We start from the raw sequence: 21,664 nt of genomic DNA on the forward strand, positions 1-21,664 counted from the left end.
ATTATCTCCCTACAATATACTGTCAGTGTTTTCTCATCTCTCTCTAACATATTTACTGTCAGTGTTCTCATCTCTCTCTAACATATTTACTGTCCGTTTTTTCTCATCTCAGCGATCACTCACCTCAGATTAGACAAAGACTTCTTCAACAACAACAACACCACCAACAAGCAGGACACACGATATTCTCCAAACACCCCACAGGGCAGACATCCCAATTATTCGCAAAAGGAGGCGACGCAGAGGAAGAAGAGTTGGATGCCTCGTCTGGACCCGCAGAAGGCAACCAGGAAAGCTGCAGTTACCGTCAATATTACTCGCCAACACGCAGAGGAAGAAGAGTTGGATGCCTCGTCTGGACCCGCATAAGGCAACCAGGAAAGCTGCAGTTACCGTCAATATTACTCGCCAACGTGCAATCATTGGACAATAAACGAGACGAGGTACGATCACGAACATCCTACCAACGGGACATCAAAAACTGTAATATCATATGCTTCACAGAATCGTGGCTGAATGACGACATGGATATTCAGCTAGCGGGATGCACGCTGCACCTGCAGGATAGAACAGCACACTCCGGTAAAACGAGGGGAGGCGGTCTGTGCATATTTGTAAACAAAAGCTGGTGCACGAAATCTAAGGAAGTCTCTAGATTTTGCTCGCCTGAAGTAGAGTATATTGTGAGAAACTGCAGGCTACACTACTTGCCTAGAGAGTTCTCAGCTATACTTATCGTGGCTGTTTATTTAACACCGCAGACAGATCCTGGCACTAAGACCGCACTCAGTCAGCTGTATAAGGAAATAAGCAAACAGGAAACCACTCACCCAGAGGCGGCGCTCCTAGTGGCCGGAGACTTTAATGCAGGGAAACTTAAATAAGTTCTACCAAATCCCTATCAACATGTTAAATGTGCAACCAGAGGGAAAACAATTCTAGATCACCAGTACTCCACACAGAGAGACTCATACAAAGCTCTCCCTCACCCTCCATTTGGTAAATCCGACCACTATTCTATCCTCCTGATTCCTGCTTACAAGCAAAAATTAAAGCAGGAAGCACCAGTGACTCGGTCTATAAAAAAATGGTGAGATGAAGCAGAAGCTAAACTACAGGACTGCTTTGCTATCACAGACTGGAACATGTTCCGGGATTCTTCCGATGACATTGAGGAGCACACCACATCAGTCACTGGCTTTATCAATAAGTGCATTGAGGACGTCGTCCCCACAGAGACTGTACATACATACCCCAACCAGAAGCCATTGATTACAGGCAACATTCCCACTGAGCTAAAGGGTAGAGCTGCCGCTTTCAAGGTGCGGGACTCTAACCAGGAAGTTTACAAGAAATCCCGCTATGCCCTGCGACGAACCATCAAACAGGCAAAGTGTCAATACAGGGCTAAGATTGAATCCTAATACACCGGCTCCGATGCTCGTCGGATGTGGCAGGGATGGCAAACTTTTACAGACTACAAAGGGAGGCACAGCCGCAAGCTGCCCAGTGACACGAGCCTACCAGACGAGTTAAATCACTTCTATGCTCGCTTCGAGGCAAGCAACACTGAGGCATGCATGAGAGCATCAGCTGTTCCAGACGACTGTGTGATCACGCTCTCCGTAGCCGACGTGAGTAAGACCTTTAAACAGGTCAACATACACAAGGCTGCGGGGCCAGACGGATTACCAGGACGTGTGCTCCGGGCATGTGCTGACCAACTGGCAGGTGTCTTCACCGACATTTTCAACATGTCCCATGTACAGATTGAGTCTGTAATACCAACATGCTTCAAGCAGACCACCATTGTCCCTGTTTCCAAGAACACAAAGGCAACCTGCCTAAATGACTACAGACCTGTAGCACTCACGTCCGTAGCCATGAAGTGCTTTGAAAGGCTGGTAATGGCTCACATCAACACCATTATCCCAGAAACCCTGGACCCACTCCAATTTGCATACCGCCCAAACAGATCCACAGATGATGCAATCTCTATCGCACTCCACACTGCCCTTTCCCACCTGGACAAAAGGAACACCTATGTGAGAATGCTGTTCATTGACCACAGCTCAGCGTTCAACACCATAGTACGCTCAGTGTTTTCTCATCTCTCTCTAACATATTTACTGTCAGTGTTTTCTCATCTCTCTCTAACATATTTACTGTCAGTGTTTTCTCATCTCTCCCTACAATATGCTGTCAGTGTTTTCTCATCTCTCTCTAACATATTTACTGTCAGCGTTTTCTCATCTCTCTCTAACATATTTACTGTCAGTGTTTTCTCATCTCTCTCTAACATATTTACAGTCAGTGTTTTCTCATATTTCTCTAACATATTTACTGTCAGTGTTTTCTCATCTCTCTATAACATATTTACTGTCAGGGTTTTCTCATCTCTCTCTAACATATTTACTGTCAGTGTTTTCTCATCTCTCTCTAACATATTTACTGTCAGCGTTTTCTCATCTCTCTCTACCATATTTACTGTCAGTGTTTTCTCATCTCTCTCTACCATATTTACTGTCAGTGTTTTCTCATCTCTCTCTACCATATTTACTGTCAGTGTTTTCTCATCTCTCTCTAACATATATACTGTCAGTGTTTTATCATCTCTCTCTAACATATTTACTGTCAGTGTTTTATCATCTCTCTCTAACATATTTACTGTCAGTGTTTTCTCATCTCTCTCTAACATATTTACTGTCAGTGTTTTATCATCTCTCTCTAACATATTTACTGTCAGTGTTTTCTCATCTCTCTCTAACATATTTACTGTCAGTGTTTTCTCATCTCTCTCTACCATATTTACTGTCAGCGTTTTCTCATCTCTCTCTAACATATTTACTGTCAGCGTTTTCTCATCTCTCTCTACCATATTTACTGTCAGCGTTTTCTCATCTCTCTCTACCATATTTACTGTCAGCGTTTTCTCATCTCTCTCTACCATATTTACTGTCAGTGTTTTCTCATCTCTCTAACATATTTACTACGATGTTTTTTGTTTGTTATGATTACTTTTCTTAATCTACAATGGTACTTAAAAAACAAGGGACGTATGTTTCATCCAAATGACGTATTAGCAGGGCATACTAAAATCCACAGTCTAATTATTGAACAAAGAGGAAAAACAAATCTGGCAAGCGAAATTTGTTAAAAAAGTTGTGGGTAGTTGTGGGTAGACATCCCATGGCGATTCCGGTTATCCAAACTGTGCTAACATCGTGTGCTGGCTGGAGACACATTTGGACCCCTGTTATCTTTTGTTCAGTAATATTATTATTTTGTAATTACATTTTTAATGTGATTTCTTGAACATGAATTTATTTTTAATAGGATATTGCTACAGTGTTTTTTGTCCACATGAGGAGATTGAAGAGCTGAAGCTGCTTGATATTCTGTCTCAGTGAACATATTGGATTTTAAGTACCTCATAAGACACCCAATATCATATATTGATATCAAGAAAATGCCTCAACTCTAGTCTCTGTTGACTTATGGAAATATACGCAACGTATAAACCTGCACAGATTGGCTTCCGAGGAAAATCTTTATTTAGACACTGTATAATATATACGCAAAAAGGAAAAGGAAGATATTGCTACAGGCAATGTGATCATTTTTAATTGCCCTGTATGACCCAAAATGGCTATAGCTATAGAGTCTAGAGGGTATATAATCTAGCTAAGGTGATATGAAATATATCAACATCACCCAGACATTGAGCTCAATGGATCCGTTTGTCCACAGGGGGGGCTGCAGTGCTGTCTATGAGAAGTTAAAGGGGCTGGGTTTGGATTTTCAATCCCATTACTTCGGTCTCACCGTTTGTTCTTTAAAGGGGGAAGTTTCATGATGAATTATTTATTGCTGTCTCAGAGCAGGTCTGGTCGGGGAACTGAACTTTCGATCTCACTGACATGGTGCTCTGTGATAACCCTGTCACCTGTCCCTCTCAAGAGACGTTACTGTAAGGGTAAATGGATAAAAGAGGGGGAGAGAGAGAGAAAGAAAGGGGGAGGGCAGAGAGAGAGAGGGGGAGAGAAAGGAAGAAGAAAAGGAACAAGGCAAGAAAGGGAGAGATGATGAAAAAGTGAGAGGGAAAGAAATTGGGAGTGACAGGGAGGGAAAAATAAGTTTGAGCGAGAGAAACGGATCGATTTTTGTTGTCGTTTAAAAAAATATATATATTAAAACATGCACTCTACCTGCAGTGATGCTGTTCAATATTTACATTACATTCCAGTCATCTAACTGGTGCTCCCATCCAGAGCGACCCACAGGAGAAACCAGAATCAAGCGCCCCGCCCAAGGGCAAATCGTCAGATCCCCCCACCCATTCGACTCGGGGACCCAAACCAGCGACCTCTCACCCACCGACCCAAACGCTCCCGACTGCCAGGCCACCCGCCGTCCCCAACCAGAGTTCCCCCCGAGAGCTACCCCTCAACCATCCAAGACGCTCCCACAGCCCCACCCCCCTATCTCCACCCCACCATCCCTTTCCAACCCAACCAAAACAACTACCCACCCGTTGTGCCAACAACCAATAAAAATTATAAAAGATAAAAAGACAAGAACAAAGGAAAACAACAACAATGTAAAAACAAAAGACATCAAAGACAATAAAAACTCAAACAGCAAGAGGCAGATTGTTAGCAGGCTAGAGAGAGTAGACTGGAGCTAGCTGTGATGTCTGTCTGTCTCTGTCTGTCTGTCTGTCTGTCTGTCTGTCTGTCTGTCTGTCTGTCTGTCTGTCTGTCTGTCTGTCTGTCTGTCTGTCTGTCTGTCTGTCTGTCTGTCTGTCTGTCTGTCTGTGTCTGTGTCTGTGTCTGTGTCTGTGTCTGTGTCTGTGTGTGTGTGTGTGTGTCTGTGTGTGTGTGACTCCTCCAAAGCTGATGCTGCAGTGTAGATAGCAGGGTTTTGTTAAAGGAATCCCTGATATGTATTCTCCCTATTCTGGCTGGGGCTCATTAAAAGTGAGCGAAACCAAATCCAGGCTTGTTGGATGATGTAATTACAGCAAGCCTAACGAGGCCAAAGATTAATTAGCCCGGTGGGAGAGGCAGGCAGGGCAGATAGAAAACTAATCGGAGGGATCCCCACATTTCTCTCTCTCTCTATCTTTTTTCCCCTCTCTCTCCTCCGCTCCTTCTCTCTTTGGAGAGTAAGGGGACGTGACGCACATCTCAATGCCAGTCACTCCTCCAAGATGTGGAATCTGGCTCCCTCTCTCTCTCTCTCCCTCCCCCCTCGGCTGCGGCCCCTTCTTTCTTCTATGATCCGACTCACTCCTCTCCCTCTATGTCGCCATCCTAGTTCTGTCTCTTCTTCTTTATCTTTGTCTGTGTGTTTTAGTGTGTGTGTGTGTGTGTGTGTGTGTGTGTGTGTGTGCCTGTATCTCTCTTTGGACTTGTCTCCCTTTAGAAAAGTCATCAGAGAGTTACAACAAAAACAACGACAACAAAACAATGGTTTGAGCTTCCCGCACTTTTCTCTAAGGAAACACAAACACCTTTTAAAGGGAGGAATAAAACAAAACCGGCAGAACAAAATGCTCTCGACTGTAGTGAATCAACAGAAACACCAACACTCCTTTACAATTTCAACTCTACTATCCCTATTACTACTGAACATAGCCGTGGAGCCAAGAAGGCCTTTAACAAAAAAAACATGAACAAACCTTGCCAGAGCGGAGTAGCTGCTTGTTACAGTAGGGAGCTAACCATATTGATCAATATCAAATTCTCATTAGTGCTCCATCCCACATTTCAGAGACAAATCAAGGCCGTCTCGTACAGGTCTCCTGCTGCAGCTCCAATAGAAATGGATGGAGCAGGGCTCCACAGTCGGCTGACATGAGAGGTAGATCTCCCCAGTCATTGGCTCATATCAGATCATGACTAGTGGCTGAGTCAGTCCTTAAGATTTACAGCAGTGGAGGCTCCTCAGAGGAGGAAGGGCAGGACATTCTCAGTGAATTTCATAAAAATAAAAATAGAGAAATTTAAAAAGTTATACTTTTTTAAATAAAACTAGACTAAATATATTCCCGTCACCAAATAATTGATTAAAACACATTGTTTTGCAATGAAGGTTGCAGCATGAACTCTAGCAGCAGGAACTGACATTTTGTCCACCCAATCAAATGATCACAAAATTAATCTAGTACTGAAAGCATAAGCTACAGCTAGCTACTGTAGCACTGCAGTGCATAAAAATGTGAGTATATGACTCAAAGAGATATAAAATATGGAGAGTCGAGAGAAAGGGAGGGAGAGACATTTCATCGTATTTTCTTCACTTTCAAGTTGAAAGCGAATGCAGCTGGCTAGTTTAGTCTACTCAAACACCCAGCTCAAGAGGGATGCAATGTTAGCTAGCTGGCTATGGCTATCTAACACTGGAACTTCAAGTCACGGTAAACTTTTGGTTTTATGAACTTTTATGAACTTTCCACTGGGGCCAGCCGGTGTAACTGCTAAACTGGTGTTGTTCACTGAAGTCCAGGAGAGAGAGGAGGAGAGAGTGTAGATGCAAGAAGGAATGACAACGAGCAAAGGGATCATGCTGTTTGTATGTGGCTGCTATGAAAGTGAACTGTGGTTGTGTGTGATCAGGGGTGTATTCATTCAGCCGATTCTGTTGAAAAAAATTTCTTAAACGGAAGCAAATGGATTTAAACAGGGATAAACATATCTGAATTTGGCCAACAGAAACTCTCATTTGCAAATGTTGGACTAAAGATTACACCCTAGATCTGCTAGATGCAGGCAAGAGAGTACAAGGCAGTCTGTTACCCTGATTACAAAAAAAAATCCCTCGAACTGTGCCCCTACTTTGTAAACTTTCATTCATAGGCTAGATTGTAGCAACCTCATGATGGGTATAGGGAACATTCAAGTATCATGTAGTAGCCTATAGCTATCGATGTTACATTGAGCTGGGTGAATGGAATATGAATGACAGTCATCCAATATGCTGTAATAAAAATAAGTCCATGCTCATAAAAAAATGAAGATTGTCCTCCCTCATCTTAAATGGCACCGACTGCCACTGGTTTACAATACGTAACCTAACCGGGACAATGGAGACTAGGAGGGTGAGGGGTGTGTGTGTGTGTGTGTGTGTGTGTGTGTGTGTGTGTGTGTGTGTGTGTGTGTGTGTGTGTGTGTGTGTGAGAAAGTGAGTGAGAGAGAGAGAGAGATTTTGTGTGTGGGTGTGCAATGTGTGTGTGTGTGTGTGTGTGTGTGTGTCTTTCACGGTCTTATAGGTAGGAGGGATAATCCTGTCCTGTCTGTATGATTGTTGTGGTGTCTCGGGGGTGATGGTCAGAGACAGACTAGTGTCTATCTGGAGGTGTGTGTGTGTGTTGCTCTTCTCTCTAGAGAGATTACTTTTGGGCAGCAGTCAGTCACCAAAAACTGCTTCTGATAAGAAGACAATTTCGGCTTCCACCACCTACAGAGAAACCACACAGATCATCGATGGAGTGTAGAATATTTCACCCACTTAAAGTGTAATAAGCATTTCATTCGATTTTTAAAGTCGCCTTGACATTACTGAATCAAAATAGTCCAAACGTAATATAATAATCCAGGATGAGTTGTACTCAACATCAAATAATAACATGAATATATAAAAAACGGAACGTTAACAAAATGTTCCTGATGGTTTTATAAAGGTTATTTCCTAGGCTAAAGTTATTTCTAGACCTCTTAGGTGGTTTAGCGTACGCGTTTGATTTGAGCCTTCTGGAAAACACAGAAACACGCCCAGTAGAGATATTAGCTTTGGCAGTCTTAGCATTCTGATTCATGTAAGAGTTCTTGGCAGTTCCCTGGCAACCAGCCAGCGCACTATGTCTTGAAACCACAGTCAACATCCTGCCCTTTTCACAGGCCCTCTCCATCCCCTCTCAGAAGTTCGTTTTGACCTTTCCGCTCACTCCGACGTCGCTCAGCTCCGGGCCCGCTGTGAGGCAGACGGTCAAGAGGAGTTCAATGTTGAACCTGTCCGGAATCGTTAGGAACGGAGTGGCTGATTGGTGCAACAGCTGGCCTTTTTTTTTTTTTTTTTTTTTTTTATTTAACCTTTATTTAACCAGGCAAGTCAGTTAAGAACAAATTCTTATTTTCAATGACGGCCTGGGAACAGTGGGTTAACTGCCTGTTCAGGGGCAGAACGACAGATTTGTACCTTGTCAGCTCGGGGGTTTGAACTCGCAACCTTCCGGTTACTAGTCCAACGCTCTAACCACTAGGCTACCCTGCCGCCCCTAGCACCAGCTGGCTCGGGAAACTTAGGAACTGTCAGTTCACAGCTTTGAACCTTAACCAATGAGAAACCAGGGTGGGTACACATCTGACCAATCAGGGCTGCATGTGGGAGGTCATGAGGTCACAGTAGTAGAACAAAGTGGGTAAGGGGAGCTAGCTGTTTCTGTTGTGGGTCTCTGTAGGGCTGGTGGACCCCTGTAGTGGACACAGAACCCCCAGAGTGGACTCACCATTTCCCGGCTCGCACTCCTCCAAGTCCTCGTCATCGCTGGGACACTCAGCAGATGCTACCAACAGATCATCCGTGTTCTAGAACAGAGATGGAGAAGGAGAAAGAGGCAGATAGAAGGGTGTGAGAGCGTGTTCTACTACCCAGACAGAGATACGTTTTTTCCTGACCATAGAACCTGTCCAGGAACAACTCGGCCCCTGGTTGTAGGATATAGTGTAACTAGGGTCCCTGGTCAAGTAGCCTAAACCTCGTTCCTTACCCATCATGCAACCTGTCATGCACGAAAGAACAAGGTAAGCCAACTGCAAAGTCATAACTTCAACTTAGTTATCACTCTGTTTCTGCTTCAGCCAAGTCGTTCATCATCGTCACGCAGAAACAGAATGGCAACCGAGCTGACACCTCTTCGTTTTGAGATCCCCACATAAAATACAACCCAGTGAAAACCAATTGTTGAAGTCCATTAAGCCCAGAGCCACAACGAGCTAGTGGAAGCTAGGCTAATAACCTCCATACAAAAAGCCCATTCAGAACTCTGTTCCTCGTGTACTATCCCTCTCACCCACTTGTGGTGCTAGGAAGCACCTTGTCTAGTCTATTATCCTCAACCCCCAGGCTCAAGTTAATATTCACGATGAGTTCGGCCTGATGGAATATAGGTGGGAGGGATGAGGGCTTTTAACATGGGCAGCCCAATTCCTTTGAGCACAGTGATCTGTTCACTGTCTGTACACAGAGTTTAACCTCTCTCCAATCCATTATGTATCCACAGACAGGATGCATTTACTTATGTGTGTGTGGGTGTGTGTGTGGGTGGGTGTGTGCGTGTGTGTGAGAGCGAGATAGTGAGTGAGTGTGTGTGTGTGTGTGTGTGTCCATCTGGGCCTCTCAGATGGGCTTAATGAGAACATGGCACAATGTGCATCTTCCATTTCATTTCCATCCTAAATGACCAGCGCTCCCTTTGATAACAAATATCGAATTATGTAACCTAGAACGAATTTCTAACATTCTGTGATTTCAAAGTAGTGGTCTTCTAATATACAGTATATTTGATTTGTATTTTCTCTTTATTGATATAGAAAGGCATTTCTACAAGAGGGTGGAGACATGTAGAGGAATGCAAATATGAAGGTGGGGTTGGAGACCATGCCTAATAGCATTGGTATTTTTACGTTTACATTTTAGGAATACAGCTTCAAAACTTCCCCTAGATATCAAGGAATATCTGAAGTGAAAATATCCTCATGTTTGACAATGGCAACTGATAATTGCAGTCCACTCAGTAACACGTGCTATTAGAATATACTAATTGCAGTCCACTCAGTAACACGTGCTATTAGAATATACTAATTGCAGTCCACTCAGTAACACGTGCTATTAGAATATACTAATTGCAGTCCACTCAGTAACACGTGCTATTAGAATATACTAATTGCAGTCCACTCAGTAACACGTGCTATTAGAATATACTAATTGCAGTCCACTCAGTAACACGTGCTATTAGAATATACTAATTGCAGTCCACTCAGTAACACGTGCTATTAGAATATACTAATTGCAGTCCGCTCAGTAACACGTACTATTAGAATATACTAATTGCAGTCCACTCAGTAACACGCGCTATTAGAATATACTAATTGCAGTCCGCTCAGTAACACGTACTATTAGAATATACTAATTGCAGTCCACTCAGTAACACGCGCTATTAGAAGCTGTACATTGTCAAGGAATGATCTCAATTACTCCCCCTGGTGTTAGGAATGAAGACATTCACTTATTTCATCGGCGCAACCTGCCCAACCTACACTGCTGACGTCTTGCTGCAATACTTTCCACTCATGCAGGCCAGTGTTTCCCGAATCTCCTCTCGAGTACCAGATGCCAGTTATACTCATTTGATCTATTCTAGTACCAGCATCATTCAATGGGTCAACCAATCATCAAGCTCTTGATTAGTTGAATCAGGTGTGCTAGTACCTGAATATACCAAATGTAATGGCTGGTGGTACACAGAGTATTGTGACGTTGACCCTAGACACTGATCTTGGGTCAGTTTTGCATTTCCACCACTAACAGGTAAGGTTAAGATTGTAGGAGGGGAAGCTGACCCTCAGGTAAGGTTAAGATTGTAGTAGGGGAAGCTGACCCTAGATATGTCCCAAGGGGAAACTTTGTCCGGAACGGGCTCCTCGAGGTGAGGTTACAGAGATTACATGTGCATAGGAGGGGCTCCTACGGATCTTAGTTCACCCCAAACCACAGCCTCCAAATTGGGGTCCACGCAGGAGAAGTGATGACTTCCCCCATTCTGTGGCATCTAGTCTTCTATCAGGGTAAAAACGAACACGTGAAAAAGTATGTTCTCCTTTAAACCATCAAAGCATTTCTTGTCATGGTCAAAGTGTCTCGCAACGGGTAGCTCACAGCTTTTTTGTTGCTCCGGCTTGCAGGAGAAATGTACATTTGGGTTCGCTTGCCTGTGTCCCGTCCCCCTGTCCCGTTGAGTGGCAGAGGGGCTACTGGCTTGTTAAACCAGTGCTGAGATGTTAGCTTGGGCCCCGGCTGAGGCTGTATAGTACACATACTGTAGTGCAATTACCGAGTTGGCTCTAGCGCAAAACGCCACCACGGACTCCATAAGATGGCCTATTAACTACACAGACGACTACACAGAGTGTGTATCCTGTGTGTGTATGTGTGCTGGGACGCAAAGCTAGCTAGCTCCATGTAAACCCTGCATGACGAATGAATGGCCATGTGGACAGGGTTGAGGCGATCGAAACCTTGTCCATAAACCAGTGAATTGGGAGCTTTGACAGTGTGGGCCTTCTTGTTCTGTACTAGTATTCTTTATTAGCCCAGCACCTATGTTTTTTAAGGATGTGCGTACGACCACAAAGTTTTCCATAGGAATTGGAGTGCCCCATCAGATCAGCTGCCCAGGAAATGGAAGTGAGAAAATCGCTAGGATCTGATGGGCGGCCCTCTTAGAATGTTACCGTGTGATCTGGGCTTCTACAGCTGTGAAGGGATGGAGCTGTTTCAGCCATGGTTGTAATGTGTCATATGGGATTTGAGGGGGGGACATGTTCGCCTTTCCTTCGTCTTTGTCCTCATTGTTTTCTTTCGACCCCCAAAACTCAATACTCATGTTCTGTCTCTTCCTGTCCTCTCTTCCTCCATTTCTCTGTCTCCTCTGTCTCCCTCTCTCTCTCTCCGTTTGCCTCCGTCTGCTTCTCAACACTCCACCTCTCCTCCCCTTCCTCCATTTCCCTCTCCCTGTCTCCTCCCCCTTCCTCCATTTCCCTCTCCCTGTCTCCTCCCCCTTCCTCCATTTCCCTCTCCCTGTCTCCTCCCCCTTCCTCCATTTCCCTCTCCCTGACTCCACTCTCTCCTTGTCCGCCAATCTGGGCCTGTGTTCGTCAGGGAGAGAGAGCAAGGCGAGCTCGCCGGGCCGTGAAAACGACACATCAGCCATTAGTGGAGCAAAAGGGACACATACCAGGAAGAGCAGGGCAATGACAGAGCCATCCGTTAGAGTGGGGAAAGCTGGGTTAGCCCAACAAAGCATCGGCTGACTGGGGAGCGTTAAGGAGGCTTAGATCCTATACTTTGTCATCACGGTACTTGGTTGAGTAACTCATTCGTAATGACTTCTTTCTCCGGGTTTTGCTTTTCGTAATAAAAGGTTATTCGGGATTATCATGTACGCCCCTATTATGGGCAACAGGCAAAATATGGCAAAGCTGTATTGAACGTCTCTGAGAAATGTGGAAGAGCTTGTTCACTGCCTATAAAAACACACAGAAGGACTAGGACTTGTGTTCTGACCTGGTGCGGTGCACGTCAAGCAGGAAACATGACGCTCGTCAATCATAAACAGCGGCGTGGCGGAGCGCCGTGCAAACAGGAACACCAGCTATCTGCTCGAGCCGAACGTGCCTCTGGGCACCAGGGCGCCTGCAGACATTTCTCACGATGGCTGTCTATTTCACAGCACACAAAACAACACCCGCTAAGGAGCCTTGTCATTACACACTTCTACACACGAATGTCGAGTCCTGCCTAGAGGCAGGTGGAGAGACTTTGATATGGAATACATATTGAGTGACACATACATGCGTTGTGGACACACACACCGAGACGGAGACGGGCACGTAAAATCCCGTTTAGGTTACCCTGATCTTACGTTCACTAGCTCGGCACAGAGAGTAGCTAAACCGCAGACCACCAGGAAAGAGGTCATCAGATATAACACTGGCAATGGCCCAAATGGAACCATATCCCCCATCTAGGGCACTACTTTTGACCAGGGCAGATAAGGGCTCTGGTCAAAAGTAGTGCACCGTATAGGGAAATGGGTGCCATTTGGGATGCACACACAACGCGTAATGGAACTCTACAGGGGTCACCCAAGCTCCGTTCCTAATAGTAGAGCCAGTTGCAGCATCCTACAGAGCATTCCCTTTGGAAGGACAATCTTTCCGTTTTGATAATGGCACTAGCGCCACTACCGTTGCATTATACACACAGGACCTTGGAAGGAGGAAGTAGCTAGCAGCATTGATCTTTGTACAGTCCACATGGTCTGATCTCCTCTTCTACTCCCCCTCTCGAAACCGACGGAGAGAGAACCCAGTCAATCCCTGGCTGCTTTGATGACGCCGCATAGAGATAATTAAGCTCATTTTCCACCCATTGATTGAATTTAGCGAGGCTGAAATCAAAGGACTGTGGCTCCGGCTACGCAGAGCGATGAGGGAAGGATGATGCTGGGTGAAGTCCCAAAAGGTAAACAAACAACGGCTGCCCAAAACGCGAACATTCAATTAGATAAGACTTGATTGGTGTTTGCAGCGCGGCAGCTAGTAGCATATGACGCCCACATCTCTCTAGTCTACCCTTACACCCCCGGCACCCTCCGCCTCTTCTTTTCTCTCTCTCTCTCGCATCCCTCTTGCTCTCTGTCTCTCCATCTTTCTCCATCCCTCCCTCGCTTTCTCTCTCCGAGAAGCTTTTAGTTCCACACAGTAATTAGCACTGTTGTTATTGGCTGAGAAGAGAGAGAGAGAGAGGAGTGAGACGGGCCTTCGCTTTCAAGTGTGGTGAGCTAGGAAGATGGAGGGAGAGAGAGATGGGAGAAAGAACGGGGGGGGGGGGGGGGGGGGGGTTAGGTAGTTGGTATGAGAGCAATGTCCTTAGGCATTGGTTGTCAAAAGGTAGGCTGTCAGGCCAAGAGGTTTGTGTGATTGATCTCAGGTAAGCTTCTGAGGACCAGGAGGGTGATAATGAGAGAGCTGCTTGAGAGAAATCCAATGCTCATGTTACTTTTAGTTTAACGTCCTTGCCGCGCAACACCACGCAAGTCTTTTGAAATGGCAGAAACAGCCGCGCAGCTTGTTAGAGCTGCGCTTCACCTCACCTAACCTTATAGGCTCCGCGTGGTCAATCTGACGTCCGACAGTGTTAACTGCGATGCTGCCGCCGCAGAAAGAGCGTTCATACGTCTTGCGCTTGGCGGACCACAGCAGAGCTGCTGTGAAGGAAGCTGTCAAGGAAGAGAGTTTGTGTCTCTGCAGGACCTCACGCCCGCACCTACCGTCAACCAATCATGTCCATGCGGAGTTATTACGGAGCCAAACAGAGCCCTCTGCATGTTTCTGTAATTTGGGAGGCGCACAGCGATGCGGCACAGAGCTGGATTTGGCCTCCACAAGTCTATAGAGGCTCCGCGATTGCGCCACGCCCTCTGTACGAATTCTCCGTACCGTATTGCCAGCACAAGCATAAATTGAGCCTACCTGGATTTGCAGGTGTGGGGTGTTTGAACTTTTGGGACTATTCCGTTTTTGTTCAAGTTGTGTCAAGTAAGCTCAATCAATATAGCATTTCTCTCTGGGAGCCTGGATCCTAATACTATTCTAATGCTACACCACCACACTACTGCAGCATAATGCTAATGTAGCTGCGCTGCATTACGTTACAATTCATGCGGCTTGAGGCTAATTAATAGACGGTATTGGCTGTGAAATTGGAAGAATCGATTCCCTCTCTTGGAGGCCACAGGCCTGTTATTACAGCTTATTATAGGTTGCGTTGGGACTGGGCGGCATTGTGACAACATACGGATTCTGTGTGACTGTGTGTCTACAGTAGTTGACCTAACAGCTCTATCTCCCGTTGTTCCCCAATTGCCACTTCCAGGATTGGTGGATCGAGTGATCGTAACATGTTGAGATTAGTGCTCGGAAAACTTAGCCTTTGCATGGGGACATGTATACTAGACACACGGGTAGGGTGTGCTCACTCGAACACACACGCACACAGGATAACAACATGTTGAGAGGGTGAGGCAGGGTAATTGAGGCAAGCAATTTATTTGCGTTTATTCCTTCGATGCCACAACTGTCTGGCTACGTGTGATTGGTCTGGATGGATGTGATTCATATTGCCTCTAACAATGTGTCTGGGCTTCGATCTGTGATTTTGCTTTAGAAGGAATCAAAACACCCGTCTGGATTGCTCTAATGGGGTATACTAGACTTGTTAACGGGTTCGTTTGAAGTCCTGAATGTCAATCTTTGGCCAAACAGAGAGTACGTAGCTACATAAAGTTTGTATGATTCTGTAGAGAGGAATAACTACTATGAAACAGTCATGACCCTTGTTTCTCCCCCCCCCCCCCAACTCACTCTGTGAAGAAGTTCCTCTTATGAGCACATATCTAGGATCAAAGTATAATCATCATTTGCGAGGGAAAATCCCAAACTGGCCCCAGATCAGTGTCAACCCAGTCCCCCCAACTCCTCCCCACACCACCCCAGTTCCCCCCTCACCTCCCCCCACTCCACCCCAGTTCCCCCCTCACCTCCTCCCCACTCCACCCCAGTTCCAACCTCACCTTCCCCCATTCGACCCCAGTTCCCCTCTCACCTCCCCCCACTTCACCCAAGTTCCCCCCTCACCTCCTCCTCATTCCACCCCAGTTCCCCATTCCACCCCAGTTCCCCCCCCCACCCCAGTTCCCCCCTCACCTCCCCCCACTCCACCCCAGTTCCACCCTCACCTCCTCCCCACTCCACCCCAGTTCCCCCCTCATCTCCTAACCACTCCACCCCAGTTCCCCCCTCACCTCCTCCCCACTCCACCCCAGTTCCCCCCTCATCTCCTAACCACTCCACCCCAGTTCCCCCCTCACCTCCTCCCTACTCCACCCCAGTTCCCCCCTCATCTCCTAACCACTCCACCCCAGTTCCCCCCTCATCTCCTAACCACTCCACCCCAGTTCCCCCCTCACCTCCTCCCTACTCCACCCCAGTTCCCCCCTCATCTCCTAACCACTCCACCCCAGTTCCCCCCTCACCTCCTCCCCACTCCACCCCAGTCCTCCCCTACTAACCTGTGTGACACTGTCCCTCATGGTGGGTGAACGCTGCTTGCGGGTGGTGGTGGTAGCCATGGTCGTGGTTGTCTCCATGATGGTGGTGGACATGTCGGCCAGCGGCGTGGTGCTGGTGGTGTCCGTGGTGAGCACCGAGGGAACGTCGCCCACCAGCCGCAGGTTGCCCTTGGCCTGCACGTTGGGGTCGCCCTCGGCCGCCAGCTTGAGCACCTGCAGCCCGTTGTAGTAGAGGCCCGAGATCTGGCCCTGGAAGTGACGGGCCTTGTCGCCGCCGCCACCACCGATCTTGATGAACGCCTGGCTGTTGAAGATGGTCAACTGTCGACCTAGTGGAGGGAGGAGAGAAAGTCGGGGAGATGCAGGAAGGAGAAAGAGGGAAGAGAGAGGTGGGAGATAAAATGAGGGTAGGAGAAAGAGAAAGGGGGTGAAGACAGATAGGTGGGCAGAGAAACAAATAGAGAGAAGAAGAGAAAGAAAAGAGCGGAAAGAGGAGAGAGAAGCGGCGAAGGAAGGCACCATCAGTCTTTGTCTCTTCGTAGGCTGCACAACACACATCCCAATTCCCCACACTCACACACAGACAGACAGAGTGAAACAATGGGGGACAGTATCCATCACATGGGGGAATTTCCCCTGGTAACGCGTTAAGGAGATTGGAACCTTGCCTGAGCCGTGCTGCTACAGGTGGCGGCCATTATGGCTAGACTCCGACACAAGCGGGCCACTCAGTTTCACAGCAGAGCCTGAAGAATGTGGAAACTGGCAAGCTAATAGATTGCAGGGTGTAGCCTTGGGCTGACTCTGAGGCTGGGGGCTGGGTGGAGTCGCATTGCATTCCCCACAGAGATGGAATACATTACAGAGCCCGGTGTCATCGACCCCAATGCACCTGAGACACAGCACAAATGATGAAGTGCCTCGGACAGACAAAAAAATTAAATAAATCCCATCCCAAAGTACGGAGATGGAAAAGCCGTTTAGGAAAAATAAACCACTTCGGAGGAAATAGTTTAATGTTTAATTCAACAGCGCTCTCTCTTCTGGTCCTCCAGTCATTACTATGCATCTGGATTGGACAGATGAGGGTTCGGCTCATTTGCATGTTCCATTACTAATGTGTTACCAGGGGTTGGTGGAGGGGGGTGATCTGAAGATCATTTTTTTCTTTGCTGATATCAACCCTCTTTTCTTTCCCCTCTGCTTCCCTCACACTTGTTTTCACAGTGGATGGGGTGTCATGCTGGTCCAATCAGGTTGGATATCAGAAGTGATGACCCTTGACCACATTAATGGGCCTCCTGGGGGGTGTGGTGAGGGGAGAGGAGGATTACTGTAGGATATTGTTTTGGAGGAAGTGGGTTAAAATGAGACTTGATGAGGTAATTACTGCAGAGAGGGGATGGAGCAGAGGGGAAGCCAAATTGGCCCTCTTTATGGATTAATCAATGCCTGTTGGGAGAGAGAGAGAGAGAGAGAGAGTGTGTGTGTGTGTGTGTGTGTGAAATAGATCATGCACACTAGTATGTGTGGAATGGACTCCCAAGTGATGACAGATCATGGTAATGGGATACTTTGTGTGAGTGTGTGTGTGTGTGTGTGTTTGCACACGTGCCCATATAATGTGTGTGGAATGTGTGCAATTATAAAGATGATGTTTATATTTCTACATTACAAACCCCTAGAGGATAGACTTCAATCATTTAGAGGACAGAAATAGCTCTCATTCCCTTTCAATTAAGAGAAAAAACATGACTTTCTTACTGGCTTAATAAAGTATTGTGCGCATGTCTGCGTGTGTACATGTGTGTGTGTGTGTGTGTGTGTGTGTGTGTGTGTGTGTATGAGCATGTCAATGTGTGCATACTGTGTGCATAAAGCCTCCAGTGAGACAGTCCATTACACAGGCCATGCCATCATTAGATGTGATCATTAGGTCCATCTGAACCCCAATAGGGATACTCTCCCATCCCCTAACAATGACACTTAAAAGGAAAAATCAACTCAAATGATATTTTGGTATTTGTTTCATTAGTCCACTGTTAATACAGTCCTAATCTCAGTTACACAGAAGTGAAAGTCATTTCACCCGTGTTTATCATGGCCAAAAGGCACATTTCATGAATTTTTACAATATTAGCCAATTTGGACTTTTTGGCAACCGTTTATCATCCGCAAACGGACATGAGAATCATTGCACCGGTTTGAGCACCGTTTTCGCCCAACCCTGATTCATCCAAATGACGAAAACCCCAAACCAGGAACTACTGCCTTGACAGATTCTCGCCATTTCATCTGTCCACGGGAATCTGTCCACGAGAATCTGTCCACGGGAATCTGTCCACGGGAATCTGCCCACGGGAATGTTTCTGTTTTTGTCAGCCGTCAAGTTTTCAAGATATTGGACTTTCAAGAAGCAAAGTGTCACTTGCCACATCCTCATGACGACGCAAAACGCATCATGTCATGAAAACTTGACCCCTGACATGCAACAACAATGTGGGACTGTATCAACAGTGGACTAATGAAACAAATACCAAAAGAAGGTTTCTGAGTGGAGTTTTCCTTTAATGTAAGGCATGTGCGCCGTTGCCATAATAACGTAGCTCTCGCTCCCTGTTATCTCTGTGAAGATGCTGCTCAACATGTTTTGTTGGGAAAAGTGATAGCGGTGCAGGGAAGGGAGAGACTTGGTAGGGGATGGACATCAGCAAGGACAATTCGTCAGAACATTGGCACGTACTAGGTACAAGTGTGCGCACATACACACGCTAACACGTACTATACGCGCGCACACACGTACACGTTGAAGCGTACACACACCACGTGTTGTTCACACACACTTTCGGCCCCTACACACACCCACACACTCACTCTTGATCTCCTCCCACACAAGTACTCGGCACCCCACTGTGAGGGAGGATAATCTCTTGTCCTTGACCGGAGGACGGAGACACACACGTCAGCCCAGTGGCTCTCCTGTTTCAGAGGTGCTGTCTCAGCAACCCTGCCTCTCCAGGGGAGGTCCAGACTCCAGATAGACAGACAGCAGAGGAGAGGACAGAGCCTGGATATTAAATCACCTCTCAGCTTACCACGCTCTATCGTGACCACCCAACCACTCCTGTACCTAACATTCTCCCCTGTGAGTATAGTGATCCTCAGTGAGAAGACTGAAATGAGATTGTCTTCTTAGGGCCAGGAGTTTTATCATGATCAGGTCACGCAGTCAGGAACAACTCTTGTCCCAAATGAGTGCGGTGATCATCAGAAAACTACTAAGGTGAAATATGGAATTTCCAGTAGCTATGCGGAAGCTTGGGTATACTGTATACAGCCGAGTGATACTTTTAGCCTGTTAAAGTATTGCTGTACACAGTTATGTTGTACTGTGAGAAGTTAGTGCGTATGCTGAGAGGAAGTGAACTAAAACAGTCAAGTATCCAACACTTGAGAGGTCCTTGAAGACATTCTATTACCTCCTGAACATCAGTCAGAGGAAAAAGTGCCCTCCGGAAGAGAGAGGGAATCAGTGTTTGTTTGTGTGGCTGTCTGATGGAGAGGATACTAACAGGAGCTGATGAAGTTATTGTTTTGGGGCCTGCCGGGTCAAATTGAAACTGACGTGTCACTTCAGGGGCCATTTAGGCTGGGGGGGGGGGGTTAGAGGAAGGGAGAGGAGAGAGGAGGAGGAAAAGGGAAGGTCTTGGCACGACTGGCAATCGGACAGCTTAAGACACAACGGAGATGTGTGTGTGTGTGTGTGTGTGTATTTGTGTGTGCATAATAACTTGCGTGAGCTGTCAGATGTGTCAGGGAGGTGACCTTTACGTGCGTTACAGATGGCCTTTTGGAACACCACATTTTTTCTGTGTGTACGTGTGTACGTGTGTGCGTGTGTGTGTGTGTGTGTGTGGGCAGTGTTTGTCCTCTCAGTGGACAGCCTCGGGCTGGAGGTGCATTGATGAGGGTTTATTGGACCAATTTGTGTCTTGAATCAGGTGGCAGTGGTCTGGTCTCCCTCTCTCCCTGGGCCCTTATGATGATGGCCACATTTGGCCTTAGGGCCCAGGGCTGGGCTGGCACAGAGACTCTAAAATCTGGGCTGAGAAGACAGCCACTAGCTGGTCTTCATTAAAACACTTATTCAAGAAGACACACACACTACTACCTAATTAACTTCAGCTCTGCCAACTGTAGAGTGATGGACGTCGCTCTGCACTGAAGGAGCTTAAGTCACTTAGGTGACGGTCTCTCTCTCCCTCCCACTCTCTTATCCCACTTGCTGTTATATGATGTTTTCTGCTCTCACTTTCTGCCTGTCTAACTATACCTCACTCTCTTTCTATCTATTTTATATGGGAATATTTTCAGAGTAGCTTCCCCAACACCGCTCTCTGCCACCAGCTTCCTCTCCCTCTTCCTCTATCATTGGAACATGGTTGTATTGTGTGTTATTCCTGGGTGTCTCGTCCCCTGCTGAATGCACATGGATGTTTTGTGTTCTAATCCGTGTGGGAGAACATCCAGTCAATTTGACTGACAGGGGATGATGCTAGCTAGATAGCGCTGGGGATGAGAATTGCACTACGGAAAACATGTACTGTAGACAGAGAACATGCTAGGAAGCAGAGAGAGAGTGAGAGAGAGCGAGAGAGATAAATTAGGGATTTAACGGTGAATAAGAGGGATGGATAAGAATTGCTGTATGCAGAGTGAAGATGACAGCCAAACAGAGCCAAACAACTTAGCATGTTGTCATGTAAATTCCTTGAGCTAGAGAGAGAAGTCTGCATTGGAGTGTCATAGCACTCCGGCCTCATCACGACCCTCTACAAGGCCTCTCACATGGGATCTGTCATCAGTGACACAACCTGGAAAATAGTCCCAGTCGTTTGGTTGCTCGTAAAAACAAGACAGGATCAGGGAAGCGAAGAAAGGGGGGGTCGGGGGTGGCGGTGTTCAAAGCATTATGGACCTCAATCACTCGTGCCTTTCCCAAATCACAAGGGGGCTTAGCGACTGATAGCCTAGCAAGCTGGTCAGGAGGCGAGAGATGCATTTCCGCTTCGATTACCTCACTTAGGGCATGAGCTAACGATCCCCTAGCACCGATCCTATGACCCATGTTATGAACCCCTTGTGTAGCGGCAAGGGGGAGGGGGGGTTCAATCACTAATGTGCACTGGAACAGTGGAATGCCACAGGCTTTGGTTATGACAGGAAATTTATATTTTCGGGGGGAGGAGGGGATGGGGCTTCTTGCATATCACACACAGACTGTCATTTTCTTGGAGAGGGAACAGTTGAGGCTCCTCAGAGGAGGAAGGCGAGGACCATCCTTCTCAGCAAATTTCATTAAATGTTTAAATAGTGAAACATTATTTTGCAATGAAGGTCTACAGTAGCCTCAACAGCACTTTGTAGGATAGCACCGTGGTGTAGTTAGCTAGTTTCCGTCCTCTGCGTACATTGACTTCAATAGAAAACCTAGGACGCTCATGGTTCTCACCCCCTTCCATAGACATGTTGTCCACTCAATCAAAGGATCAGAGAATTAATATAGCACTGAAGGCATAAGCTACAGCTAGCTAGCACTGCAGTGCATAAAATATGGTAAGTAGTTGACTCAAAGAGAGAGAAATTCAATAGTTGAACAGTTTTGAACAAATCCGTTTCTTCAAAAATGAAGAAGCAAGAAAGAGAGAGAGAAAGAGAGCTATATTTTGTTGTATTTTTTTTCACTTTCAC

General features: G+C 46.5%; 1 protein-coding gene across 7 annotated transcripts in view; it reads right to left on the minus strand.

The window, feature by feature from the left end:
* Nucleotides 1-21,664, minus strand: part of LOC110531840 (neurexin-2) — a 1,034,463-nt gene that overhangs the window by 90,039 nt on the left and 922,760 nt on the right. For all 7 annotated transcript variants that reach the window (XM_036987703.1, XM_036987707.1, XM_036987704.1 and 4 more), the window contains 2 exons: nt 15,914-16,242; nt 8,510-8,588 (listed from right to left, as the gene is read on the minus strand). In XM_036987703.1, coding sequence (XP_036843598.1) covers nt 8,510-8,588; nt 15,914-16,242 — 408 coding nt within the window. The remainder of the gene's footprint in view (nt 1-8,509; nt 8,589-15,913; nt 16,243-21,664) is intronic.

Source organism: Oncorhynchus mykiss, chromosome 9 (assembly GCF_013265735.2).
Source record: "Oncorhynchus mykiss isolate Arlee chromosome 9, USDA_OmykA_1.1, whole genome shotgun sequence".
NCBI lineage: Eukaryota > Metazoa > Chordata > Actinopteri > Salmoniformes > Salmonidae > Oncorhynchus > Oncorhynchus mykiss.